Genomic DNA, 27,500 nt, shown 5'->3' with positions numbered 1-27,500 from the left:
AATCTTAACGATCTCCCGATCGTCTCCCTTGATTGTCCTTCGAAATCTAATACCATCGGAAACATACATGACTCGTCATAGCATTGTTCCATTTTTCGGAAATTAGTTTTAGACGGACTAACGTTAGGATCACGTTTTCTTGAGAATCATCATAAAAGTTTGAGATAATCCATTTTTTGGTATTTTCAAAGCACGTTTTCGCGATATATTCGTATAAGGTATATCCAAGAAGATATTTCCACCTTTCTTTCATATTCCAACGTTAGCTAGGTCGGGGATGATCACAGGGTCGTAAGTCAGGTATAATGATATAAAAATCTAAGTCTAGGGCGAGAGATGAATTCATAGTAGTGGAAGAGGAGGGTCGAAGACCCCATTTCGTGTGAGCGAGTCAATGTGGAAAGAAAAGCAAGCGACTAAGGAGACCCTCCTCCTTCTCTCTTCTACCTCCTCCTCTTTCTTCTTCTTCTTCTTCTTCTTCTTCTTCTTCTTTTACCACCTGAGAAATCTTGAGATCGTGCCTTCGTTATTCTCGCTTCATGCTTCGAAGATCTTCGTGGCACGTGGTACTCCCCTAAACCTTTGGTTCCTTTTTCCTCAACAAAGATCCACCAAGCTTTCCCTTACAAGCTAGAAACGATGTCTTAACAGAGAGAGAGAGAGAGAGGGAGAGAGAGAGAAGAGAAACAGAGAGCTGGTGCGTGAATAGAAATCAGGTAGTACTTTAATATCGAAGTTAAGTCAACTTTACAAGAAATTCTTTCTCTCTCTCTCTCTCTCTCTCTCTCTCCCTCTCTTTCATTTTTTCTTTTTTCCAAAATTTCTGAATCAGATTTTTAAACTATTCGAATAATTTTTTTTATGATTCTTAAAGTCGTTCGTTTAAATATTTCCGATATTGAAAAAAGAAGGAACAATATTTTTTTATGCCGATGAAAAAAAAATTAGAGGATGTATAGAAAGCGTTTGCGAATATTCGAAAGAACGACGTTGTAGGTGGGTTTTGTAAACCGATGAAAAGTTTGAAGAAGTGCCCTTCGACCTAAAAAACGGAAGGGGTTTCACGAAAGAAGGGTGACGGCTTCTTCCGTAGCTCGAATGGACCGAGCGTTGTCTTCGTGTTCGTTCGGTGTCCCACCTCCCCCTCTCCACTCGTACTACTAGGGGGTGGGTACAGGGGGTAATATAAAGTGGGTGGATGAGATGAATGGGATATGTTGTGAGCTGTTCGGTTGAGCATTGTCGATCGAACAATGGCGTCTGGCTTGTGCACGCCGGGGGAGCACCAGGAGGCAGCTGACATGGTCTGACTGCGAGGAGCACCTCCGCCTGGCAACAAACGCGTAATAAAATTATGTGGAAAGGATATAAAGAGGGAAGGGAAAAAGTAGTAGAAGGTTTATGCTGATTCTTAATTATAAAAAAAGGCGATGTTCGTTCTTTTAACATTAAATACATGAATTACATGTTCGTGTGGAATTATCAAGAGGAATCGATTTACAATTATCATACCTATCTCTTATCAAAAAAGACCCTTCCTATTATAATTGTAAGTAGAGAAGACTGGTTACGATAACACGATCGAAGTAGGACGTGTTTGGAAAGACAAGATAGATCGCTTATCGTATAATTTACAAACGACCGTTAACGTATCGAGTTCCCTCAATGCTTGGATGCGGGATGACGAAAGAAAACCGTCCATTTCCTGTCTCTCAGCCACGTGCCCCGTTTCGTTACTACGCAAACTCTTTCGTTAGTTTGATCAATGGCTTCAGGCCAATGAAAAGGGTGTTTTTCATTAGCAGCTGTTTTTCATGGATATTATTGGACATTGATTCTATCGATTGAAACTATTATCTATTGTCTTTATATTTCATTAAATCAATTGATTTAATCTATCAATTATTTACTTCGAACGAATTTATTACACGAATTTATAACTTACTTACGACGAATTTATCATTTCTATTTTTTTTCCTTTGCCTAAGTTCTATCGTATTTTTCGTTCTCTGGCATGCAGCTGTACCATTTCTGCATGATCAGTCCGTACTAAAATCAATGGTTTCAATCCGGAACCTATTGAAGACAGAACATCGGGAGTCGGCATGCTCGTTCAAGCACCTGGGTCTTTACTCGGAGACTCCCAACACGAATTTGACACCTGGATAACACATGCCGAGATCGCGATGTCTACTCTTTCGGATACATTGTATTTTTATTCGGCATTTATGATCTTCGTATTAAAATCACTCAAAGAGAGATAAGATTTATCCAACTTTGTTTTTTTTTTCAAATGCACATTATTTCGTATTATTTATAATAATTCTAAGATCATACAATTTTTCATAAAAGTTTTCAAGAATTGTCCCGTTATACAACTAAAAAGTTGTTCTGACACCCCTCTCGATAAATCTGATGGCCCCGTTTATTCTTGATGGTATCACCTGGATTTAGGGAGAGTTACCCCTAAAAGGTATAGAGAATTTAATAGGAAGGGGGATCATCGTACCCCCTGCACATCTTTGGTTTTATTCAAATATATTCCTTAGCCCCTCGGCATTCCTGTACTGTGCACGAAAACGAGGGTCATCCTCGTGGCGCCAGATGTTTTCTAGACCCTACGGGTTCGACGTCCCGTTTTGCCTGTTGCACGTTGAATTTTTCATTCTTTCTAATTTGTATTGCAGTTCGACGATCAACGAAGGGATAAATCAAAGAATACAAATTTATTTTTGAAGTTCGCTATTTTTTTTTCTTTTTCTTTTTCTTTTTCTTTTTCTGTCAAATGATTTCGATCGAAGGATTGAAATTTTATTCTAAAATTTTACTGTTAAAATTTCCTATTAAAAATCAAATAACACATTTGATATAGTTTTTCTTTCTTTCTTTTTCTTCTTTTTTTTTTCAAATATGTCATTCCGTTCTACTTGGAACTTTGTTTCTCCCTTCGATCCACTCAACGCCTCCTCGGGACGACCTGTCACCAACAGGGATTGAAGCCGTCCATTTCACTTTGATCTACGGCGCGTGGAAATTGCATTTCCACGTATATATCTACTGGATTATTTGACATACGTACTTACGTACATACGTGTACGTGCGTCAGGGTTAGTGGTTTAAGTTTGAAGAGCTTCCACCGCGTATATGCACGCAATGATTCACGCTCGAAGACGTGGTGCCAAGTTAATTGACTTACGTTATATCCTAGGGTTTTCATTATCGAGCTTTCATTTCGAATGAAATTCAAAAGATCAATGAAATTTATATATTCGAATAATTATTTAAAGAAATGACGGTTAAATATAAAATTGATAATACTTTTTTTTTTTAATTATTATTTATGAAACAATAGACTTTATATTAATCTCACAAATAATGGCTCAAATATTTGTTAACTTATTATATATATATATATATATATTATTTATTTTGTTTATATAAAATATTATAAAGCACTTTATATTAGTCAAGATTATTATTTTCAGCTTCTTTTTTAAAACTTTTTTAGAAACGAAATAAGTTTTTGTCGATTTCTGAATCGTGCCAACGGATAAACAGTAAAGCAATTTACGTGTTTACAATGACTTTTGTTTACGCGTTAGACTCCGGTGCCCTTCGCACATGGAATATCAAAGTAAACGTCTATGAGGACGAGTGGTGGTCTTAACGCGACTCCGCAGAGTCCTTTGTGTAACTTTTTTAAAAACATGTCGTAAGCTAATGAACTTTTATTAAACGATTACTTGGTAAACTTCACACGGGCAGTTTGGCACGTGCCGATGGACGTTGCGTTTACATGACTTCCCTTTTACGTGTTCTTGAGATATTGATACTCTGTCGATCCATTGTAAAAGGTAAACAACGTGAGAAGAAAATGAAAATGTTTTTTATAACTTTGAGAAAGGGGACAAATTAAAAATGAGCATTCTAAAAAAAAAAAAAAAAAAAAAAAAAAAATAAAAGAAAAATATTTTTATTTCATTTTTTATAACTGTTTCACGGAATACATTGTTGTTTACTTTAGATCTCAGCAGTTTTGTAATTTTTATTTATTTTTTTATCATCATTTTAAAATTTTATATGTAGACACAAAAATACGATCTATCAAAAATGTCATCTATAAATAATTTTGGATCATCGTAAAGAGATTAATATATACAAATTAATTTGTATATTTTCAGTATATGCAATTTTTTTTTCGTATAAAAAGTCTTCTTCCTATCATGTTTTCAGCATTCTAGCCGAAGGAATCCATGATGCTTAATCATTTTGCGTTCACCTGTCGAATTCGATTCGATTGGCAATTATGTATTATTTAACACGACACGTGCCAATCGATCACTAACACAATTTCTCTCATTTTCGAAACGTAGAAAGCATCAAGTGTCCTTTTATGAAAACTTCTTACCAAAATGCTTTCGTAAATCATTAAGAAATTAATCGAATAATTAAGTAAAAAGTAAAGTCAATTTATTGAGAATGTATATATATTATATATATAACGTATGAATTTCACGAGGATTGTGGAATAAAGTTATTGAGGTCACTTGCTATATCATCGTTCAATCGGTTTCATGTAATTAAAGGAACTTCATCTTTTCCGATATAACAGCACTTGAAAAGGAGAGAACCGTTCGGCCATTCGGAAGAAGTAGGACCGGTGCAAGGTGCATCTTTTCTCTCTTTCTCTTTCTCTTATCCTCTTTCCCTTTCCTTGTCTGGAATGACATAGAGAAAGAAAAAGAAAAAGAGAAAGAGAAAGGGCGAAATAAAGAATGTGTCTCCATACAAGTTTTCTTGAAAATTATTCCACGGAAGACGCAGTAAATTATCGAGGCCGTGCGGACTCGCTCGATTATTATCGTATTAATACACAGGCGTTTTCTTTGAAAGAACGACAACGAACGGGTATGAGAAAAGGGCTGGAGTTTACCATAGGAATTCTGTCAATGAGATCGAGACCCGAGGATGCAAGGTGCATCGTGTGTTTTTCGATCTTTCTCTGTCTATCTCTCTTTGTCCCTCTCTATCTTTCTCACTCCCTCTTTCTCTGTTTCTCTTTCCTCTTCTTCCTTGTTCAGTCTTTCCTTCTCTCTTTCTCTCTCTCTCTCTCTCTCTCTCTCTCTCTCTCTCTCTTTCTTTCATGGTAGGACGTAAGACGGTACAAAGAGCGTGTTCCCCCGTCGATCGTCCAGACGGAGCTATCCCATTGGTCGACTGGCACGCGTACGCACCTGCCACGCATCTTTTTCGACTCGCCTTTGTCGAGCCGCCCCGGTCGCGCGACCAGCCGCAAGAAAGTTTCTCCGTGTGAAACCGATGGAAAAGAAGGAGTGTGTGCATCGAAGGATACATCGAAGGATACATCGAAGGATACAATCTATTGACTCCTCCGTTATTCTTACTTTTCAGACTTTAATTTTCTCTCAGTAAATCTAGTTGATTGATTTGTTAATTTAATCATTTATCATATTGTTTTCTCCTCTTTTTTTTTATATTTCTTTTTTATTTATTTATTATCAAGATTGTTCAAACTATAATATTGTTCGTTCGATATACATATATATTGATGTTACTAATATTCTTTTTTTGTTTTATTAATTTTGTTTTGATTTAAATCACGATACGTTTAAATGTCACGCTCGTTCCATTGGAATTTTCTATGTTTAGAATTTAATGTTAAAGTAGCGATATAAGGTATATATTTAAAAAGATTCTTTAAATAGCTCAGCTGGTTTTCACGAAGAAATCATTCGATTATACTGACGATTTTTTTTTGACTTCTCTACATGCTTAAAGATTTAAACTCAGTTATCAAAACTCAGTTGTGCGTTTCGTTTCGACGAAGGAAAATTTGTTGCGTGAGTATATTGCAGGTATAAATGAAAATATTCAAAAAGATTACCGAAGAAAATCCTAAAAATTTTAGTAAATGTAATTTCAATATCGATAATTTCGACAATAGAGAGAAAAAAATTTAACAATGATTTTTTTTCTTTTTTTATTTTCCTTTATATGTATAAGTGCATCATTGATCTATTCTTTTTTATCGATTTTTCGTAAGTAGACCAATTTCTTTTTGCAGCTGTCACTCGTTCGATACCTGGCATCTTTCTTCTAAAGACGTCCCGTGGTACTCGAAGTGACTAGAATCGGTTATTCGATAGGATTTAAGAAACTATTACGTTCGAAATTCCACGCCAAAAGGACATTACAAGGTTTTTCCTTTTGTTGGATGGTACAATGAACGGCTAAACGAGCAGTGGTCTCCTTTCGAAGCTTACAGCCATGATCCCCTTTCAAATTCCAAAGCCATGATTTTCGACAAATTAGACAAATATAAGAAGCAGGAATTTTGTGTGAAAATAGTAGAATGAAAGGATAGAAAAATGATATTAAGTATATAAATATTATATATATATATATATATATATATATATATATATATATATATATATATACTTAGAGCTTTCTCTTAAGCAACCTAAGTGTATAAAGTAATCGTATTAAAGGTACATCCTCCTATACAAAAGAGCGACTTGCTAGGTCTTGAAGATTTTTTTACATGCACCTGTCCGCCATAAGAGCATTTTTTTCAGGATGGCATCCATAGTCTTCCGAGTTTATCTTCGGAGAATCAAACATCTGTCTTCCGTAGGGAACAGAATACATTTTCTGAAAGAGCCTTTTAATTACTCGCTACGTTTACAATGTTGCTAGGCGTTGCTTTTAAAAAGAAGAAAAGAAAAGAACAAAAGAAGAAAAAAAAGAACACAAGAGAAGAGTACAAAATCGTTCGTTTAAAGAGACGATGTAAAATCGTTTTTTAATTTTTTTTTCTTCGTCCTTTATACTCGTCTATTTTTTGATTGGTCGAGCGTTCCCAAACTGTTCTATCGAGTTTGATTTCTTTTTTCTGTCGAATGCATTAAACGCCGAATTTTTATCGTCGCTAACGGTTCCGACCGCATGCATGCACCTGATCCGTCTTAACCGCAAAACCACATGCCACTTACTCGCATATCTGTTACGTGGCACGCGAACAAAATTACATACACACGACGTCGCTCTCATGTAAACATTATCTTTCGTCGTTGTGTGTTACTTGCGCGAAACTGCATCGGCTATCGCTCCATAAATAGTCGATACTTTCACTTTAGATTATTCTTTCGTTAAATATCAACTTGCTTAAACATCAACATCATTTTTTCTTCGTTCTGTTAGTTCTGTTTTATTTTACTCTTCTTTTTAATTAAAAAAAAAACTTTTTTTTCGAGGTAGAATTTTCTCGAGCAAGGATACCCTTCCTTTTTGCAAATGAAGGACGTTCGGCTATTGTTTTTTTTTTCTGTCAATATGACTTCTTTTGGAACGCCCTATAGTGTGTGCAAAGTCGCCGATAAGCCGTCTATTTGTGTAATGAGATAATGGTCGCCTTTGTCGCTACCAAAAAGCTGATTACGCCTTCATTGTCTCCCACCCCTTTCCCCCTCCGGTATATACATGATAAAATCTCCCTTAACTTCGTTTACATCGACGCCTTTTATGAACCGTCTCCGATCTTGCCGATCAACGAGTACGTACGTGCATTTTCTTTTAAATTCTTCTTTTCTTTTTCTTTCTTTCTTTCTTTTTCTCTCTCCCCTTCTCTCACATCAACACGATATCATTAATAACTGTTCCCTAACGTCACGTCAATGATTCTCTCGACTTTCCAACTTCGATCTCATCAAATAGATTTCTTGAGTTTGAACACGAGATGACAGCCCGCATCTTATCGACACTTTTAGTACAATAAGAATAACGAACAAAGTACATCAAATGAGCAAAGGAAAGAACAAAGAGAGAGAGAGAGAGAGAGAGAGAGAGAGAGAGAGAGAGAGAGAGAGAGAGAGAGAGAGATGAAGACAGGTGTTCCATAGTATTGTCCACAAAAACGAAACATGTCATCTTCGAATGATCACTGACAGCTGAGAGATCATCATATAGGATCATCATATTCTCCGTACACACGGAAAATAACGCACCCGTATACACCTGCCATTGCTTTAATAGTCGTTAAAATAAAGCTAGGACGAGAGTAAAATTCCTCTCTCTCTCTCTTTTTTTTCTCTCTCTCTCTCTCTTTTGTATCCAATCCTATGCTTTTGTTCGCACCTTTTATCCTAGATCTCGTTTGTATCACCCAAAGAGTTCACCTCATTGCTGACGTTCCATTTCTTCGTTATTTTGACGTTTAACGTCACTTGACAAGCTAGAATCACCTTGTCCATGAATTTACATCAATTTGAGAGATTACCATCTACGACGACATTGCGAAAATTCCACGGCCTTCGCCCTTTATTAAAAGGACGCCGAGTCTCTGGCACATAAATTTTTTCAAATTCTCCACGTTGGACGTTTATGTAAGCCTTTGAGAGGGAATGTTGGTGCTTCTCGGTCCCATTCGTGGCGAGAAAATGAGGAGATATTGTAGTTAATAGCTTGGCAGATGTTGCCCGTCGCCTTTACGAATCTACGAGCGATTTTTACGAGACTTTATTAATATTTCGTTTCATTTGTTATTTTTTATTTTCTTTTTATATTTTTATTTTCTCTTAAAAAAGCGACAGAGTCGATTCCCAATAATATTCAAAGATAATCGTGCTAGTTTCATTACATTAAAATCAATTAAACGCACGAGTAATACTGTATCGTTTTAACTAATTAAAATTCAAGCGAATTCAACACACGAAGATACGTGAGATACGTTTACTATATATCATCTATGCGTGAAAGACGACAAATTAGGATCGTTTATCACGATACTTTTAAAGTTTATTTTTGAAAGCAGCGGTATACTCGATGATCACTTTAAATCGCGATGGGCTCTTATATAGTTCGCATATATAATTTTTTTTTTCTTCTTTTCTTCTTCTCCTTCATCACGTTGCTTCTTCTTTCATTGGCTCGTCCGTAATAAGCGTGTTTCATTCCTTGTAAGTAGGTGTGCGAGTGCGCGCGCACTCGTAGACGGCGAATTGAATGATAATGGAATGATTGTCGGTACAATGGGGTCAGCTTTATCTGTAGGTCCCTATCTTCTCTTTGCCGGGGCTCGAGTCTTCAACCTCCTATGTAACTGTACTAGTCACGTATGAGACTCTTAAGGAGATACTTTATGTTTCCTTCGGACAGAAACCTTTTAGTCCTTGCGATGGTGAGAACGACGTTGAAGCTTTTCTCTTGCGAGACTAACCGTTGTATTGAGAAAATTTATCGCAAAATCATTACCATATCTCGAGATTTGTATCAATATAATTATCGTTGAAAATTGTTCAAGTTCGAAATTTATAAATATATGACTGTTTTTTTCATAGTCATTTTTTATAATCATTGATTCATTTGGTATTACAAAATTGCTAGAGAATTTTGTTGAGAAATGATATATAATTATCAAAAAAAAAAAAAAAAATAAAAAAAAAAATAAAAAAAAAAGAAAATAAAACGATGTTTTAAGCAATTAATAGATCGATTTTTGAAGGGCATTTTATTCGTTCTTTTTTTTTCTTCCTATATTGAATTTTCTGCGTTACACAGTGGCTTCGACTTCAGAATGAATTCCGGCGAGTGGTTGCCGAGCGTATCTCCGCTTCCTCGGACGAACCCGGTAAAACATGTACGTATGAAGCCTTATTTGAGCCGTTACCTTTTCGTGCGCTCCAATACCGTGGCCGGAAGCTAAGATTTCGGTACGTGATGGTTAGCTGATGTTACATTTTCAGTAAAAATGTATATATCATTCTATAGAAATGAAAAATCATTGATAAATGATTTTTATATTTAAATCGATAGAAATTTCACTATTAATGATTATCTACGATAAAGAGAAATAGAGAGAGAGAGAGAGAGAGAGAGAGAGAGAGAGAATTAAAGAAAAAAAAGAGAGAGGGAAAGAAAAAGAAAAGGAGAGTAGTACTCGACTGGTCGTCTGGCCGGCCGTCTGTCTTCTCGAAATAAAAACCGAAGTAAAAGATTGTATTTTCGGTCAATGCCTTAGTCAGATGTGTGCTGGTTTCCCTGGGCCGAAGTAGTAGAAGAAGAAGAAGAAGAAGAAAAAGGGGCGGTGGACTCGAAATGGATTGCAAGGGGTGCCCTCCGGCTTGCGAGGGTTCTCATTCTTCGAGACTGCCTTTCAATCGAAGGGAGGAAGTGAGGAAGGAAAGAAGAAAGGAAGGAAGTGGTCGGAGACTCGTTCGATCGCTCGAAAGGATATGCAACACGAGCAAATACTTTTCTCTTACTTACAATTAGTCCCCTTAATATATCTCAATAATCAAAAAAAAAAAAAAAAAAACCGGAAAAAAAAGAACTATTCTGAGATATAGAGTTTGAGAATACTTTGTGATTCTAGCGGTCGATAGAAATCGAATGTCGAATAATCGCTAAGGACTTTTCCTTTATAAAGAGAGATCATTGATAAAAGAGAGAAAGAGATAGATAGATAGATAGAGAGAGAGAGAGAGAGAGAGAGAGAGAGAGAGAGAAAGGAAGAGAAGGAAAAGCAATATATCGAAAAGAGAGACGCTTTGTGAGACGTTTTTTTCATCGTCCATCTCGCGAATTCTCTCTCTCTCTCTCTCTCTCTCTCTCTCTTTCTTTCTCTTTTTCTTTTTTCTTTTATCTCTCTTTTTCTATTTCTGATTGCTCCGGGTGACGAGAGTTTCGTGTCGCGATTACTCGAAAACCGAAGGAAAAGGCGAAAGGTTGACAACCGTTCGAGGATATATGTTCCTCTCTTTCTTTCTTCTACCTCTCTCCGGGCTATAGTAACCCGAGCCGACAATACACTTCTAAAATGCCCCCGCGTCTTCTATATTTTCATGGGGGGTTGCGCACGCGCCAGTCTCTCCGACTTCCTGCCATCCGCCTTGCTTCCGCTATTTCACATTATGTTATATGCACACTGTGCCTCCCTTCTCCGCTAACATCCTCGTTTTCGCCCTACGTACTACCTCCTTCAGCCCTCGTCTCTACGGAAACACATCTGCACTTCGATATACCTATATGGATATATAGTATATGTATGGATGTGTATATATATATATCATATATATGAGAGAAAGAGAGAAAGAGAGAGAGAGAGAGAGAGAGAGAGAGAAAGAGAGAAAGAGAGAGAATCGCGAGACTTCGCGAGAGACAGATGCTGAACCGGACGATAATCTTTCCCCTTCCTCGACTCCCTCCCTCATTTTACTTCTTCTCATTCTCTTGCCTACTCCTTCGCTAATTAAATCGCCTCGCTCCGTTACGAGGCTCTCTTTAACCTTCTCGATGTTCGGGCAAGAACATATACGTTGAAGATTCATACCTGGGAAATTGTTTTCGAATGGAAGCTCTTCTCGGGGATATCTTTTTCTATTTCCTTAGATTTTTTTCTTCGGTATTGTATCAGGTTTCAAACATATCCCATAGTCATTTAATAAGTTTAATACTTTATGTTTTATCTTTATTCTCTGATATCTCATATCGTAAAGATGTTTTAATATTTTCTGAGTTGGTCCGATTTGATTTTTATCATTATATATTAATGTGTTTCTAATGGCGAATGAAATTTCTTTTTATTTTTTCTTCAGATTTTAATTGATACGAAACAAGAAATGATTAATATAAAGGATATTTAATGAATACAGTCTTACACAGTCATACATACATTCATATATCTTCAAATATTACTAGAGTAAAATTATTTCAAGGATTACACATATTGATCGCTATTTCAAGGTATAACCACTTATCGATAGGGTGCGGTGATCTATAGAATCGTAAATCGAATAGTAGATATATATGTATGGTCTTGTAACGTTCCGCGTTAATTAGCCAAGCGATTTAATGGTTTACGCTGCTTAGGATATAATGTGTGTATACATATATATACATATGTATATGTTTCAAGGCAATTACACGTAAAGAGTATCTCGTAAGATAGTATACCAGACCATATGATATTAACGATTGGGTAGCTCGTTTGGATTAATCATAAATTACACAATAAAAGTAGGAGAGGAAGTATAACGGTAGGATGTAAACAGTGAATATTGTCCTAATGAACATAATTTTATTTTGAGTTTCACTTCCCTCGATACCAAGCAAACATAATTACAACGTAAAAATGAAATTACTTAGGATCGCGATTATTTGATTTTCGATCGTTAAGAACGAAATTTTCGATTTAACTAATTGGAATCATTTTTGTCGAATTATCAAATTTACGATGTAGATTTAGTTTCGTAAATGGACGATCGAAATTTACAGCTATAGGATAATAGAAACGCGTATAGAGAGATTCGGATTATATCGAATGCATTGCAAAATCATTCCCGTGAAATGGATAACATGGGAATCATGTTAACAAAACGCGACATGCCGTGAAATTTAATGAAACGTTTCGTATCGATATATGTATCTATTCCTCGTTTGTACGGTCGGACGTTATGCGAACGATACACGAGGTGGCTGTAATACATGCGACAAGATAAGATGTGTGCTCGCGTTTTGTTAAAGAACTTTCAGTTGACGTTAAGCCTTCGAGTGACATCGAGTTAAATATTAGGGAAGATCAAAGGAAAGACTAATCTTTTCCGCGAGTAAAATGTTAATTTTTTTTTTTCTTTCTCGAAGAATACATACCTATATCTTTCCAAGTTGTTTAGATAAGAGATATTGCACAAAGATAAGATCGAAAGTATCGTTGAAATTTACTCATTATTTCATGTTAATTCGTGTCACGAGATTATTACAAGAATGAAACAAAAAGAATGAAAAACGAAATGTAAACTATACTTTACAACAAAAAGCGTTACTTTTCTTTCTAATCGTGATTCGTATTCTAATAGTGATTCTGCACCATCTTAAGATATAATTTAATGAAACTCTCTTTTATCTTGTACTATTAATCGTAGAAATCTCTCTACTTTGTTCCGAATCCCATTTTTCTTTTTTCTAGCGAGTTACGGTCCGTAATAACGTGGCAGCATTACTTCTCCTTCCTCCTTTTGATTCTCTTTCTTTCTCTTTCTCTCTCTCTCTCTCTCGGCAGACTTAATCTCAAGTACGATAAAACGTTTTGCTATACACACTCGAGATGCACGAGTAAAACTCAACAGTGTTATAGCGCTTATGGAAGGAGTAAACAACCGAGGCGTGTCTCCGTTTCCTCGAGCTTGGAAGCCGTCCCCCGGATTTACGATTGTTGCCATTCTGCTCGTGGAATCGTCAGGATATACCCCCCCGAAATTGTAGGCAACTCACTGCCAACGAGCGTCCGACCCACGCGTTTCCTTCACCTCCTCCTCCTCCTCGTCCTCATTCTCTTTCTTCGTTCATAAAGTCTCTACAATTTAACCGTACGTATTTTCGTACGTACTTTCCGTTCATTCATATATTTCCTTTCAACACTGACACTGTACGATATCTGGAACGTTGATTATCCTCTACTCTTTCTTTTCCTGTCTTTTTTCTTTTTCTTTTTCTTTTTCTTTTTTTAACTAAGAAAAATCAGAACAATTAATAACACACTTGATAGTAGCCACTTTTTTGTTTATTGACGTTTCGATTATCAATTGCAGGAATTATTTATTTATTTATTTATGTAAATTATATTTATGAAATTCGTCGTATTATCTATATTATTATAATAATATACAGTTTGCAAAATTATTATTATGGAAGATGATGGAAAAATTAAAAAAAAAAAAAAAAAAAAAAAAAAGAAAGAAAGAAATTCATAACGAAAAATAATATCCATAGTAATTTTTCTCGCATATTCAACATGGAAACGAATAGAGTTTCTTAGCACGCGCGTCCTGAAATTCACGCATCTATGCCCGCGCGATCAACGGGGCTGCATTATCATTTTATAATGACGTGCGAAACGCACACGCTTCGTTTGTATGCACGCTCACTAACATCACAAACATCTATGTGTGTTAGAAGAAGAACAATGCAAGATTGTAATGTGCGTGAGTGGTGTGTAAGTTGCGTGTAAATAACGGAGAGCCAACCGATCGACGAGATGCAAAGGAAAGGAAAGGCTATTTTCAACTCTTCCATTAACTATTTCGTAATAATCACGTGCGATTCCTTAAGAGCGATGGTTTTTCCTGTGGAAACAATGAAACCGTTACAATCTTCTGTCTTCTCCTCAGATATGATATATCTGGGTATTTCATTGAAAAAAAAATCAAAACAAAAAAGAAAAATATAAAAAACGATTCAATTCGATTGACCCGAAATTCTTATTAAGAAAAATAAAAACGTGGAGGGATCGGATATATAGAATCGGTGTTAATTGTTCTCAGTTTAAACGGAGTTCCGAGCGATTTCAAAAGTTTCGGAGTTAGTCGTTTCCCTGGTAAATGTTTGTGCGGAAAGTTCACGAAATGTGAAAAGTTTTGTATCGTTGGGTTAGAGAGGCCACACGAGCACCCTCCCACCGTAAACTGTGTAACAGAAAAAAAAAAAAAGAAAGCTCGGTAAAATTTGCTCTCGAGGACTCTCCACTGAGCCCTGATATTAAATAGAATTAGATCGATACGAACGTGCTTCTGATGGTGGAGGGTTACTCGAATGAATGATCCCAGTTTCGCGATGTTGATGTGACAGGGGAATGTCAGGAAGGGTGCATAATGCGGAACGAACATATCAGATGCACCTTGTTGGAATTTAACCTGTTACCATTTTTAAATCCAAGGGATCAAAAAGACGGGATATAAGAGCTAAATTCAATGATTCGGAAAATTCGAATCAATTTTATTGTCGTTAATGCGATTTTCATCAGTACATACAAAACAGATAATTATTTCGAAAAATATTAATTTAATAATTATCGTACATGATATATTACCAAGTATCTAAATTCATGTATATATGAGAGAGAGAGAGAGAGAGAGAGAGAGAGAGAGAGAGAGAGAGAGCGAGGGAGAGAGAGATAAAATTCTAAGGAGCATTAAATTATAACATATGTATTCCCTTTTCATGAATCGCAATCTTGATAAGCGAAACTTTGGTTTCAATGTTTCTATTCAGTACGGATTCAATCCCTGAATTTAATGTCATTTCTCTTCGTTCTGGAAGAGAAATACGTACATCTGTTCCCTTCGTGTTTCTTCCTTCAGTATTGTCTGACCCGTAAATTGAGTTTCGTCTTAGAAGAAGAATCGAGAGGATGAAGATAAATATCGAAAGAATTGATATACGACATAGAATTTTATTTGTTGAGACTACGTCCATTCTTGTTACTTTTCCTTTCCGTTATCTATAGATTTAATTTATTAATATATTACTTCGAAATACACGTGATACATACACGTGGTACGATGTCGTGAAAGGATTCTATTTCGATTCAATTTATCTTAATAAGTAAACTAAGTAATGGAGATTTATATATATACAATTTTTACCTGGTCTCTCAACTAATTTATTACAGTTTTGAATGTGCCCGCACCAAAGTAACATTAAGAATGTATTCTATAGTAAAGAATAAGATTTCAATTCTTTTTGCTTCGACTAAGAAATCTTTAATTATATTAATATAGGGGTACCTGTATATAAAATAAATATCATCTCTTAGCATTGTAATTATCATACAATTTATATTTTTAAATCATCTTTCACGATACCTGCAAAATCATGAAAGGATGTTTAATTTCAATATTCTTTCCTTTCGATTTTGATGTGTCATTCAGATCGATTCGTCTCATGGGATGAGAAATATATCTCGAGTCCCATGGAAACATGATATGTATCGTCGATATGCTTCGGGACTTGTAGTTCCATGTGGAAAACCAAAAGGAAGATACTGAATCGTCTCGGTCAGTGAAGACCTCGTGATTTTATATCTTCGAGATACCCATTCAATTTCAGAAACGGCAAAGGGTACATTTCTAAGATTATATCGTAAAAATATTGACTCGCGTTATTTCATCGTGAGAAAGAGAAAAAGCGTTGAAATCTCACCGAGGCTTTTGACGTAGGTACTTTGAAAAAACAGAAAGGGTGATTTTCCCGAACTCTTCCTCGGTACCGACGTAGATACGAAAAAGAAAGAACGAAAGATAAAAAAGAAAAAAGAAAAACTTATCTCGTCCGTACTTTTCATACCGCAAAGTGCGAGACTGCATTATTCATGAAGCGTAGGGTGCCCTAGCATTTGGACCATTTTCAACGTGGCGAATCTACGGCAGTATAGTTCGTCCACGATATTCCTACGGCCCTATTTACATACATCTCTTGCCACTGAATCACGATGCAGTTGCCCTTTCAGCAACGCTACATCTCTCATGAGAAGAAAGAAGAACGTTTCTCGGTAAACGTCCTCTTTACGAACGGAGAACAATAACTCGTAGAAAATCGTTCTTTCATCCTTTCCTAACAGACTCGATCGAGAAACTATTTCTCACATATATATCATATCGTTTTTTTTTCTCTTTTTCTTTCTGAAAAACAACGAGCGTCTATTCGGAAGGTGAGAATTATTTTTTCAAGAGGCGACAGTAGGTACGCGAGAGTCCATGGAAACAAGCCTAGTATTCCGGGAGAAGAAGAGAGGAAAGCTAAAAAGGATTAAAAAGAAGACGAATAATACTCGCTCGTCCGACAGATCGATGCACGGGCCAGTCGGCGGCTAGTTTGAATTTCCAACTCTTGAGAGATGGAACCAGCGGCAGACATGTAGTATACACATACATTTCAACGTATATATATATATGGATGTGTATCTATATACATTTATGTACATATATGTATGTATATATAAAAACACATACACGTGGACATGTATGTTGCACGTAGATAGTATATAGAAAGATAGAGACACAGGGAGGCAAGAGAGAAACAGCAACGAGGGGTGGCCCGGTGCGTCGTCCCAGGTAAGGGGCAGCTGTCCACCAGGTGCCACTCGCCCCACCGCGCGCTCCCAATCTAGCGGACCACTGGTGGGGAGTACGACGATCCGATTGGCTGGTGGCTCGCGCGCGGATCGGAGATACTCCGGCGCGCCGCGATCGAGCAGTCAGTCGTCCCTGGGCGCTCAAGGGACCCGTAGTCGTTCGGTAGATTCGCTTTACGGCGCATCGTCCGTCGCGACTCGTGACACGCGGTTTCTCACTTCTTATTCTCATTCTTATTATATATTATTATTCAATATAATATAATATATAACACATCGCATTTCGGTTATATCAACTAAAAGGAAAAATATCCGTGGCAGTGAGTGCAAGAGATAGAGATAGAAGAATACTAGTCATCATCGTTTTGCTTCGTGCTTTATTATTATTATAATTATTATTTTTATTATTGATAATATTATTATTATATAATTATTATTAATTGTCTATATGTTGGCGAAACGATTCCATCTTACGGCAAGATCTCCATCGGTGATTCTTTTTCATCTATGTGCATCGAGTGACGAACAAACTGTGTTCACTTTTCGATCTTTCTAATACTTTCGTTCGGTCTCCCTTTGCTTCTTCGTACGAGAACGATATAATAGATTATTTGAAGGATTCTATCGTCGTGGAATTTGATCTCCGCACGATTCGTTCGTATTAATTATTTCAAGATTTCGCACGCTCTCGACTCTCGAGAGCAGTACGGCCAGATTTATGGGGGTGTCCGGAGAGTGCGCGGTCAAGGGCAGCAAGAGCCAACCCTGTCACTGCTGCGCGAGTCACGTCGTTGCTAGTCCAAGCGCGAGCGTGCAGCAGCAACAACAACTTCAACAACATCACCATCATCAGCTACAACAGCAACAACATCAACGGCATAATAATCATCATCATCATCACCATCATCACGAGGTACATCACGCTATTCATCCCAATCATCATCATCATCATCATCATCATCAAGATAAGAACAACGTGCCGGTCGAGGTTCAACACAACGGTGACAACGGCAACATTCTCGCGCCTCTTCGCAGCAAGATGAAAGTATTGAAGAAGCTCAAACGCAAGATGGGCTTAGGTGAGCAGGCCACGCCTACGAATCTCTTCTTTTTCTATTTCTCTTTTCCTTCGTATTGCTCGTTAACGAAACTGTCCTTGCGTCCTTCAAAATTTTAATTCGACTCCGTATTTATATCAGATACAATGATATGCGTTCCTAAAGTAAATATCATATTTGTAATCGAGGAAAGGTTATTGACCCATTTGTATACATCGAAATTTTCAAGAACATTCGGATATAGATCAAAGATTTAGACAAGCATCTTTATAAAGTAAACATGGATATATAACATAGTGCATATATATATATACATATATATATATACACATATATATATAGATAGATATATACATATATAAGTCCCGTAAAGGATTCGCGTTATATTCCCGAGGTCAGCGTGTCGTCTATCTGGGCAACGATCTTGTCGTTTACTTCGTCCTCTTCCGGATACCGTCGTTGCGAAGTATCAAAGGGCGAGGCATAAGCAAGCCGCACGGCAACGTGTACTTCTTGTAACACTATCGTTATGCTTTTTTGCTCTCACGCGTATAAAGTTCCTTTCTATAGATGGTTAACATTCGAGACGATCATAAAAAGTACGTTTTCATTTCTTTTTCTTCTTCTTCATCGAGAGAGAAATCATTTTTCCCTTTCTATTTGAATATAATAAAAACGAAATATAATAAAAATTGAAATAAAAACGATCCGGTTAGAGAATTTCATATAGACTTGGAAGCTTATTGAAATTTACGAAAATGGATTTGTTTAACTCACCGAATGGATATATAACGATTCAAGTACGCAACTTCGAACATTACTTTTTGCGGTTTGGTCAGCGGTTTTCTATCATTCTCGTCTCCGATAATTATCGGCGATGCTCCATGACCCGAGTTTTTCGATATATCTATCGAAAAGCACGACGACGAGAGCCATTAGTCTTCGACGGTAGCAACCCCCTCCATTCTCTTTTAGGTTCAATCGAAATCTCTCGCTAATAGTTGTCGTCCTTGTCGACAGCGAGACTGGTCGCTTCATTTCGTTCTCCTTATTCGATCCTATCGTTATCGAGTGTAACCTCTTACCGCTTTTACTTCGAAGAAAATAAAAATACATATCTGTGTACGATCGGTTATCAAAATGTGAATTTCGATTTATAGTCGAAAAAAAGTATCTTTTGAAAAAAGTGAAACAATACGTTAGAGAAAAGTAGGTCATGGGAGTGTCTCATTTGTTTCTCAGGTTCGAATTTTTATTAAACGCGGTACTCTTCTATTTTTCTCTATCATCATCGTCCCCCTCTCTCTCTCTTTCTCTTTTTCCCATCCTTTGCTCGTTTTCATCGTTTCATCCTTCGCATCTCCAAAAAGTTCTACCACCCCCGTTTCTCCCTACCTATCGAGTCTGCCAGGTAGATTGTACTTATCTGCGAGTCTTTCGTACAGCTCGATTTTTTTACTTTTCTCTTTTTTCCCCCCGTAGCTACAGCATCGTTTATCCGTACATACCTATCCCAACATACACGCGTATTCCAGTGTATGCGTTCGCATCGTTGACCGACTTTTCCTTCAATGGATGATTTAGCAGTAACCACGCGAGTCTCTTGCTCTTGTCTTTTTCTTTCTCTCTCTCTTTCTCTGTCGCGTTATCCCGTCTCTCCGCCCTATCCCGTACATACCGTCCTCATCAGATATTCGCTGTTCCCAACCAGTCACGACCCTTTTTTCCACGAGCAGCGTCCATTGTCAGCGACAGCTTTTGCGAAGTGGAAACCTTCTTCCTCTCTTCTCTTTTTCTTTCTTCGTCTCTTTTCCCAGAGAACTTTTTGTCTTGTCTGCCATAGCAGAAGTAGTAGTAATAGCAGCAGCAGTAGCAGTGCAGTAGCAGTAGTAGTGGTAACGGTAGTAGCAGCAGCATCGTTCCTTGCATCTTTTCTTCTCTTCATGGCTTTTCGCCGATATCTCTTAGAGCGAATTTTAAAGCACACCGATGACGCCGAGAAACAAAAGCATCATCGCCGGCTACAACGACGACCAAGAGACTCCATCGGACTAGGCTAGTAAGATTTTACATCGTAAAAAATGAAAAGGGTAGTCATGAATGAAAGGAAATCTTTTTTTCTTCTTTTTCTTTTTTTTTTTTTCTTTTCTTTCTTCGGAATTCTTTTTGGAAAAGGTTATCGTTTATCTTCTTTTTTTTTTTTTTTTGGTATCGTGTTTCAATACTTTTCTTTATTAATACAAAAAAAAGGGATAATAATGAAACAGTAAAATTGGTTTTCTTAGATCGAAAAGGGAAAAGAGACTTCGAATTCATTTAGCTTCGATGGACCAACGCTGAGTACAACTCTTTTCGTCTGTTGAACTTTGTAGGAGGTCCGAAGAGTGAGGAGGTCCTTAAAAATCAGCCAGTCGGACCGGTTTTTATGGGCTCGTTTGTCTTCAGACGCGTGGCGATTGTTACGTGAAAGAAAACGATTTCCGTATCGAACTACGTAATTGTAAAAATTAGTTATGGGTATGAATATTAATTTTATCAATTAATTAACTGAAAAAACGATCGAGCATTATTTGTCGTAGTTAAGGAAATACGAATTTTTAGATAAGGACAAGGCAATACATTTTGCTTTATATTTATTTTTTGTTTGTTTTTTTATTTTTCGTTTTTGTCTTTTTCTTTCTTTCTTTCTTTCTTTCTTTCTTTGTTTTTTTTTTTTAACGAAATCAAGTATACAGATTTTTTTGATTTCTTTCGGAGTAGGTCGAGTCCCAGCTGACTATTCTTACGTTGGCAGCTGTTCGAGCAACCCCTCGCAGTTTTCACCCTCGTTCTTTTTTATCCTTGAGAATAACGTAAGACTCTCTCTCTCTCTCTCTCTCTCTCTCTCTCTCTCTCACTCTCTCTCTCTCGTTCTCTTCCTCCTCCCTTATTCTTTCTGTCCTCTTTAAACTTCCCTTCTGTCGTTAGAGCAGAGCGAACAACTGATGGTACGATCACCTTTAAATTTTCTAGACTCTACTTTTACCTGAACACATGTAGAAATGACCGTTTCGTCTTTTCCTTCTTTCATGTCTTTCGTCGATGCATGCGCCGATTATCGTCGAGACTAGGCGATCAAAAGACTCGTTGGTTTATTTTCATGGACCAAAAAGTAGAAGAGAAATAAAATGCACGGTTCAAAAAAAATCACAGAAAGAGAAAGAGAGAGAGAAAGAGAGAACTATTTTCTTTTCGAAAAAGAAAGAAAGAAAGGAAAAAAAATAATCGTAGAATTCCTTCGTGAAACGAGAGAAAATAGTCGATGGCTAGAAATAGAATCGAAGCGATGTGAGTACAAATCGATCGATTCGCAAGTTGATGAGAAAACCTTGCTTCGATAAGAAAGAAAGAGAAGATCAGCTGATCGGTAGGGAATTCTCTGTGGAGAGACGAGTAATGCTTTTCGCTTCTTACCTCATCGACTGGTTCGGGTAAAAGGATAAAGAAAAGGAAGAGTAGAGTATAATCCTTCTTCTCTCTTTCCCTCTCACTCTCACTCTTTCCCTCTCTCTATCTTTCTCTCTCTTTCTCTCTTTCTCTCTTTCTCTCTTTTTCTCTCTTTCTTTCTTCCTTCGTTCCTTCTCGTCTTCTCTTCTCTTACGATATTATTTATTTTTTCTTTTTTTATTGCCGGGTTGCCGTGGTGAATCATACCTTCCCTTCTCGCAGAGATTCTCAGACAGAATCTTGCGCTTTCAAAGTCCTCTTTTTCTTACACTGACGCAGGTGAAGTTTACGTTGCTGTTGTCGTCGTTATCATCATCGTCGTTTAAACGAGAAACCTTGCGTCATAGCTGAAGCAAATAAGAAAATTCAAGACCGTGCCGCGTGTTATAGGAACTTGCTTTTTTTTCTCTTTCACTCGTCGACTACCAATGGGTTCTCTTTCTCTTTCTGTCTTTCTCTCCCCTTCTTTTTACTCTCTTCAAGTCGTAAGTCCAAGACTGACTCATTGCTTTACCAAGTTGGAAGATCGGACAATGAGCTAGCCTGGTAATGCTCGAGTATTTCGAAACTGGTTAGTCGACAAATCGGCCAGGGAAGTCCTACTTTGTGTGTAATTTCTTCTCGGCAGGTTTCAATCTATAAATCGGACATAAAACGGAACGGAAGGTGATTCACGGTTTGGTATTTAATGATCGGAATTAAATTGATTATATGACTAATATGCTTGTTTTATATTCATGATCTTTCGACGTGTTTGCATTGTGATTGAAACACACATTATGAACGTTAGAATATTATTTAGTTAACTCGAACTTTATTTTCTTTTTTCTTTTTTTGTCTTGCATAAACATCAATTGCATTAATGTAAGATGGAAAGAAAAAAAGAAAACAAAAAAAAAAAAAATAAACCGAGAAACTTTGGAAAAAATCGATAACTGACCGTCCTCACTGGCTCCTTCTTTCTCATTCTTTTTATTTACATGCGTGTTTTCTATCCACCCACCCGTTTTCCGCTTCGTTCATGACGTCACACTCGCGAATAAAACCCGTCTTTGTTCCCACGAGCGTTTTGCCAACCGGTTTGCCGATGATTCCGTATCGTCTATCAGCTGGTTGAACCGTTCGAAAGCAAGGACATTCCTATTCTGAAATGATCGGAAATACCGAAATGTCTTCCTCGAGAAGATAATTTTATTTTTACTAATAATTTAATCTTTACGTTTCCACGTGGTAGTGATTTTGTTAGTTTTTTTTCTTCTTTCCCTCTTTTTTCTTGCTTTTTTTTTTTTGTTTTATCATGACGTTCAAATTAGTCAATGTCTGTCATTGTTAATTGCATTTCCATGAAAATTTTTAAGATAATTTTTAGTTAAAGACGCGTCATATCTTTGGAAATTCCAACAAAAATCCTTTTATCCTAATGAAAATACATTCCCTATCCCGAGGAACATCATTCGGAACAAAGAGATAACTCGAGAAGTTCGTGAGATAAAACGAAGATTCTCGCTTAAGATTCTTCCTTCAAAATCGATATGTCTAAACGTATCTAAATATCATCTCGCAACATAGTTTTGGTAAATACGTAGAGAATCTTAGTTTAGAAAAGGGCAGGTAGATAAGCGTCCAGTTTCTGTTTCCTGTTAGTAGATATAGAGAACGGAAATGAGCTGAAATCACTAGCGGAAGTTGATGTAGTTTAATCGTTTCCCTGCTCATATCGAATTTTTCTGTAGATAAGTGATTTATCTCGTTAAATTCGAATGACGAATGAATATTTTGCTCTTTAAAAAAGAAAAAATAAAAAATAAAAAAACGCATTAACACGTACATAAGTGCATAGTACTTCCGAGTTTGAACGCCAAGCGAATTGGCCGAACAGTTATCCATACTTGCGAAGTAGTTAGTAAAAAAAGTCATGGAAATGATAATTAAAAAGTTTTATTTCGTTATTCCACGAAGGTGCTGGAACGTAACTCGTGCCGGTACTTAATTACAGGTAGAACGAACGTGGCATTATGATGAGGATAGATTAGATACTCGCGAGATATTCGTTTCTAAGAAATGAACAGAATAGAGAAAGATAGTAATAGTAGTAGAAAAGTTTATTCCATCAAAAGGGATCATATCTCTCGTACGCATATGAAAGCAAAGGAGAAGGAAGCAAGGTGCGTGAACACCCTAGGTTAGGGTGCACGTGCATTCCCCCCCCCCCCCTTCTCTCTCTCTTTCTCCGTTTCTCTCTTTCTCCTTTACCTTCCCTCTTCGTAAACTTCCTACACCGGAAGCAACTAGTGTAGATTTAATAGTGCTAGTATATAAGTAAAGTATATGTGGTTTGCATCTGACGCTAAAGACGAGCACGTGCTTTGAAATACATGAAAATGCATTGAGTTGTTCAATTAAATAAATTAATGTTTTTATTTACTATGAAACCTTTCTTATTTCCTTTTTTACCTTCTTAATGAGATTTTCTTGAATTTAATCTTCGTTAAAAAAAAAAAAAAAAAATATATATATATATATATATTTCTTTCCTACATATATATATATATATATATATATATATATATATATATATATATATATATATATATATATATATATATATGTAGGAAAGAAAAAGAAAATAAAAACACGTTGGAGAAATATAAGACTTATGAATAGTTTTTTATTATCTTCTATTGACTTTTTTTAAAGGGCAACACGTAATTTTGTTATCGAAGCAAAAAGCCACTGTTGTAATTTACTATCTGCTCGAAGAAAGTAAACGAATGAGTGAGTGAATGAGGGAGAGGGGGAGAGAGAGAGAGAGAGAGTAAGAGAGGGAGAGAGAGAGAGAGAGAGAGAGAGAGAGAGAGAGAGAGAGAGAGAGAGAGAGAGAGAGAGAGAGAGAGAGAGGTAGATTGTGTAAGCACACCGCACGGCATGTAACTGCCGAACATCTGTCGTCGTTCGTGAAGTGCCATATACGAGATGCGATCCAGAGACAGAGGAAAGCCCCGAGGCCTTGCGTGAGAGCTTTTCGTTAGCTCTACTTTTAGAAAGTCGATAGTCGACTTTCTAATTAAATTTCTTTCTCCCGATAATGTATTTATCTTCGAAAAATTTTCTTTTTAAATTAGCACGAAACGTTCATCCTTTTTTTGTTCACTTTCATAATATTATATCTACCTCGAATCATGCGTTGTTTTAATAATAGTAAATGAAAATCATTCTTGGAATATTAATGAAAGCATTTGTAAGGACATCCGTTAAAGAGAAAAGAAGAGAAAAAGAAAAAAAAAATGTATTTTTCTTCCCCGTCGTCTCGAACGACGAAGAGAACCCTCGTTGAGATTTATCGAGACTGCCTTTTTAAGGTTTCCTTTTTTTCCCCTCTCTTTCTTTCCATAGATGCTCTACTGCCCCCCAGGAGCATTCACCGTGCTTTTTATGGAACAAATGTTGAGACACCGACGACGAAGCCATTCTTCGATCATCGAGCTTTCGTCTGGCAGCGAGCTGGCTTCTCTTTCTCTCTCTCTCTCTCTCTCTCTCTCTCTCCATTTCTCTCTTTCCTTCTCTTCTCTTCTATTTTATGCTTTAGTGTCATCGTACTCCGCATATCAAGACATTTTTCTTTCTTTTTTTACTTGTTGCAAGTACGTAGAATATAATAATATAAAAAAAAAAAAAAAAAAAAAAAAAAAAAAGAAAAAAAGAGCTTTTGCGATTACCTCTTTTTAATCCTCATTTTAATTGACTTTCAAGTGACCATACATGATTCGTTTCAATGGATGACTCATTTTTAGGAGACCGAACGAAGGGTCGTAACTACTCGCGAAGAGATACGAATCCCTAGGAGCCCTACACCCTCGCGTATACGTATTACTCTCGGGACTTGGGACTCTCCTCTAGACTTTAATGGAACAAATGTTGCGAGACCGAATCTCTTTTTCGACTATGATCAAATAACAACCAAGTAAAGTTCTGCGCTTTTAAAGCAATCCTAACACTCTTTCGTTCACTCGTAAAATAAGCGATAAACCATTCTAATTAGGTAGTATCCCGAACGTTCTGGCAAAAGAAAATCATGCTAAGTAATTAAGGATTTCTTAGATCGAAATATACTTTACACTTTTACGATCACTCAATCATTTTTTTTCTTTTCCTTTTTCTTCTTCTTTTTTTTCTAACCTCGTGATGAAGAACAGTACAATTATTATTTCTACGAGACTCGATAATTGGCAGTATTCATCTTGAAAGATTTTTATTTATAAAAATGGGAAACATTGAAATTCAAAACGATACACCATTATAAAACTTTTTGTTTCATTTAAAAGAAAATTATTCCAACGTTTTCTTTTTCATCGATGACAAAATCATGTCAAAAATCATAATTTTATTTTATGCCAAAAATCATATTTTTTACGAAACAGACGAAGAGGTGAACATTTTTTCGATAATGTTTTTCTTTCTCTCTTACATAAGAATCATTTCAGTAACAAGATAACGTATTCAAGTCGGTATAGAAATCATCGACCTGATGTTCCCCCTAATTTCTCGCTTGTTATACGGAACATCCTTTCCGCCCACCTAAACTACTACGAAATGCGAAATGAAAGACGAGAAGAAGGAAGGACGACCCACGCGTAATTTAGATAGAGAAAGAACATGGCGCCTCAATGAACAAGTCAACGACTGAATGGAGGATGGACGATGATTTAATTGTCGAGAGTGTCAAAGTTCAAACGGTAACCGTGACGTGACCCTTAGTTAGAATCACACTTTCTCATCCTTCTTATCACCACCCACGTATTATTCAAAGCAACGTCCATTATTACTTCTAATCGCAGGAAGTTTGTCAATAATAACGTATGTACAGTTGACTCAATTAGCTCGATTTTATTCGAAGAAAGAGCTAGGACACTCGATGATCATCCTTGTCATAATGATGATTAGACATTAGCCATTCATGAAAATTGATCGATAGATCGTTCCGTAAAAGATCTCATTGATATTAAGAAAAGTTTGCTTTCTTGGAGAGTACTAGTAGAATAAAGGACTTAATTAGGATTGTTAATTGACTTAACGATCTTCTTCTCTTTCTTCTAGTTCTTCTTATTCTTCCTCCCATCTTTATTCATAAAGTTAGCAAATAGGCCAATTTCATTATACAATATAGAAAGCTAGTTAATAATAATGAAGATAAATGAAGTATCCAGAGTACATAGACATTTGGATTTCTTTTTATTCATTTTAATTGTTTATCAATGAAGCTTTTTATATCGAATCTTGAAACGTTCTCTCATCAATTGTACAGAACAAAGTGAAATACTAATATCAGGAAATTCTTCGAAGACCACGTGTGGCGAGCCGCGAAAGTGCTCGTTTTGCGATAAACCAACGTCGTTCGAGTAAACGCGAATGAAAACGGCCAACATTATCGCTGAAGTCGAAGTAAACATCAACTTCCTTCGATTTCTTCGTTACCGATTGAAAGGAGAACGATCACGATGGAAATTCAGGAATAGAGAACGATTTCAGGATCATTCATCCCGTAATTTTGAAATTGGTAATTACGGTATCGATTGTATAAATTTGAAGCATAGTATTTCAATATTAGATGAACTATCGAACTATTGCGAATGCAAATTTCGTGTGTTGGTTAGGGATCGTGAAGAAACGAGGTCGTAATCGGGAATTTCGGTGTAAACTCCAATCGACTTTCCGGCGTTTCTTCGACTTGATTTATGTATCTTCGCGTTGATCGTCTTCTGTGAATCGTCAGAGTTTCGAAACTTCTCGAAAACTGGGATATAAACAGTCAGAGAGAAGAAATTTCAACTTGGTTTCCGTCTGAGATCGCTTTTCTAACTTCGTGTCATTGTCTCTCAGTCGTTCTCTATAGTTGAATGAGATGATCAAAAAAAAAAGTATGCGGAGTTTATTTGATGAATATGCATTCGAGTGAGAGAGGGGGAGGGAGGGGGGGGAGAGAGAAAGAGAGTCTTCAACGTTAATCGAACGCACTCGAGGTAGTCCTTCTT

General features: G+C 36.7%; 1 protein-coding gene across 2 annotated transcripts in view; it reads left to right on the top strand.

The window, feature by feature from the left end:
• The window catches only part of LOC124947919 (protein neuralized), a 63,050-nt gene that overhangs the window by 14,907 nt on the left and 20,643 nt on the right, over window positions 1–27,500 (top strand). The window contains exon 1 of one of the 2 annotated variants that reach the window (XM_047490727.1): window positions 17,038–18,006. The exons of the other annotated variant lie outside the window; for it this stretch is intronic. Within the exon in view, the coding sequence (XP_047346683.1) occupies window positions 17,646–18,006 (361 nt within the window). The 5' untranslated portion in view covers window positions 17,038–17,645. Of the gene's footprint in view, window positions 1–17,037; window positions 18,007–27,500 lie in introns of those variants that run through there. 2 annotated transcript variants of the gene reach the window in all.

The sequence above is a fragment of the Vespa velutina genome, chromosome 3, assembly GCF_912470025.1.
Source record: "Vespa velutina chromosome 3, iVesVel2.1, whole genome shotgun sequence".
NCBI lineage: Eukaryota > Metazoa > Arthropoda > Insecta > Hymenoptera > Vespidae > Vespa > Vespa velutina.
Note: the sequence above shows the minus strand (reverse complement) of the source record. Positions and strands in the feature narration are given on the sequence as shown.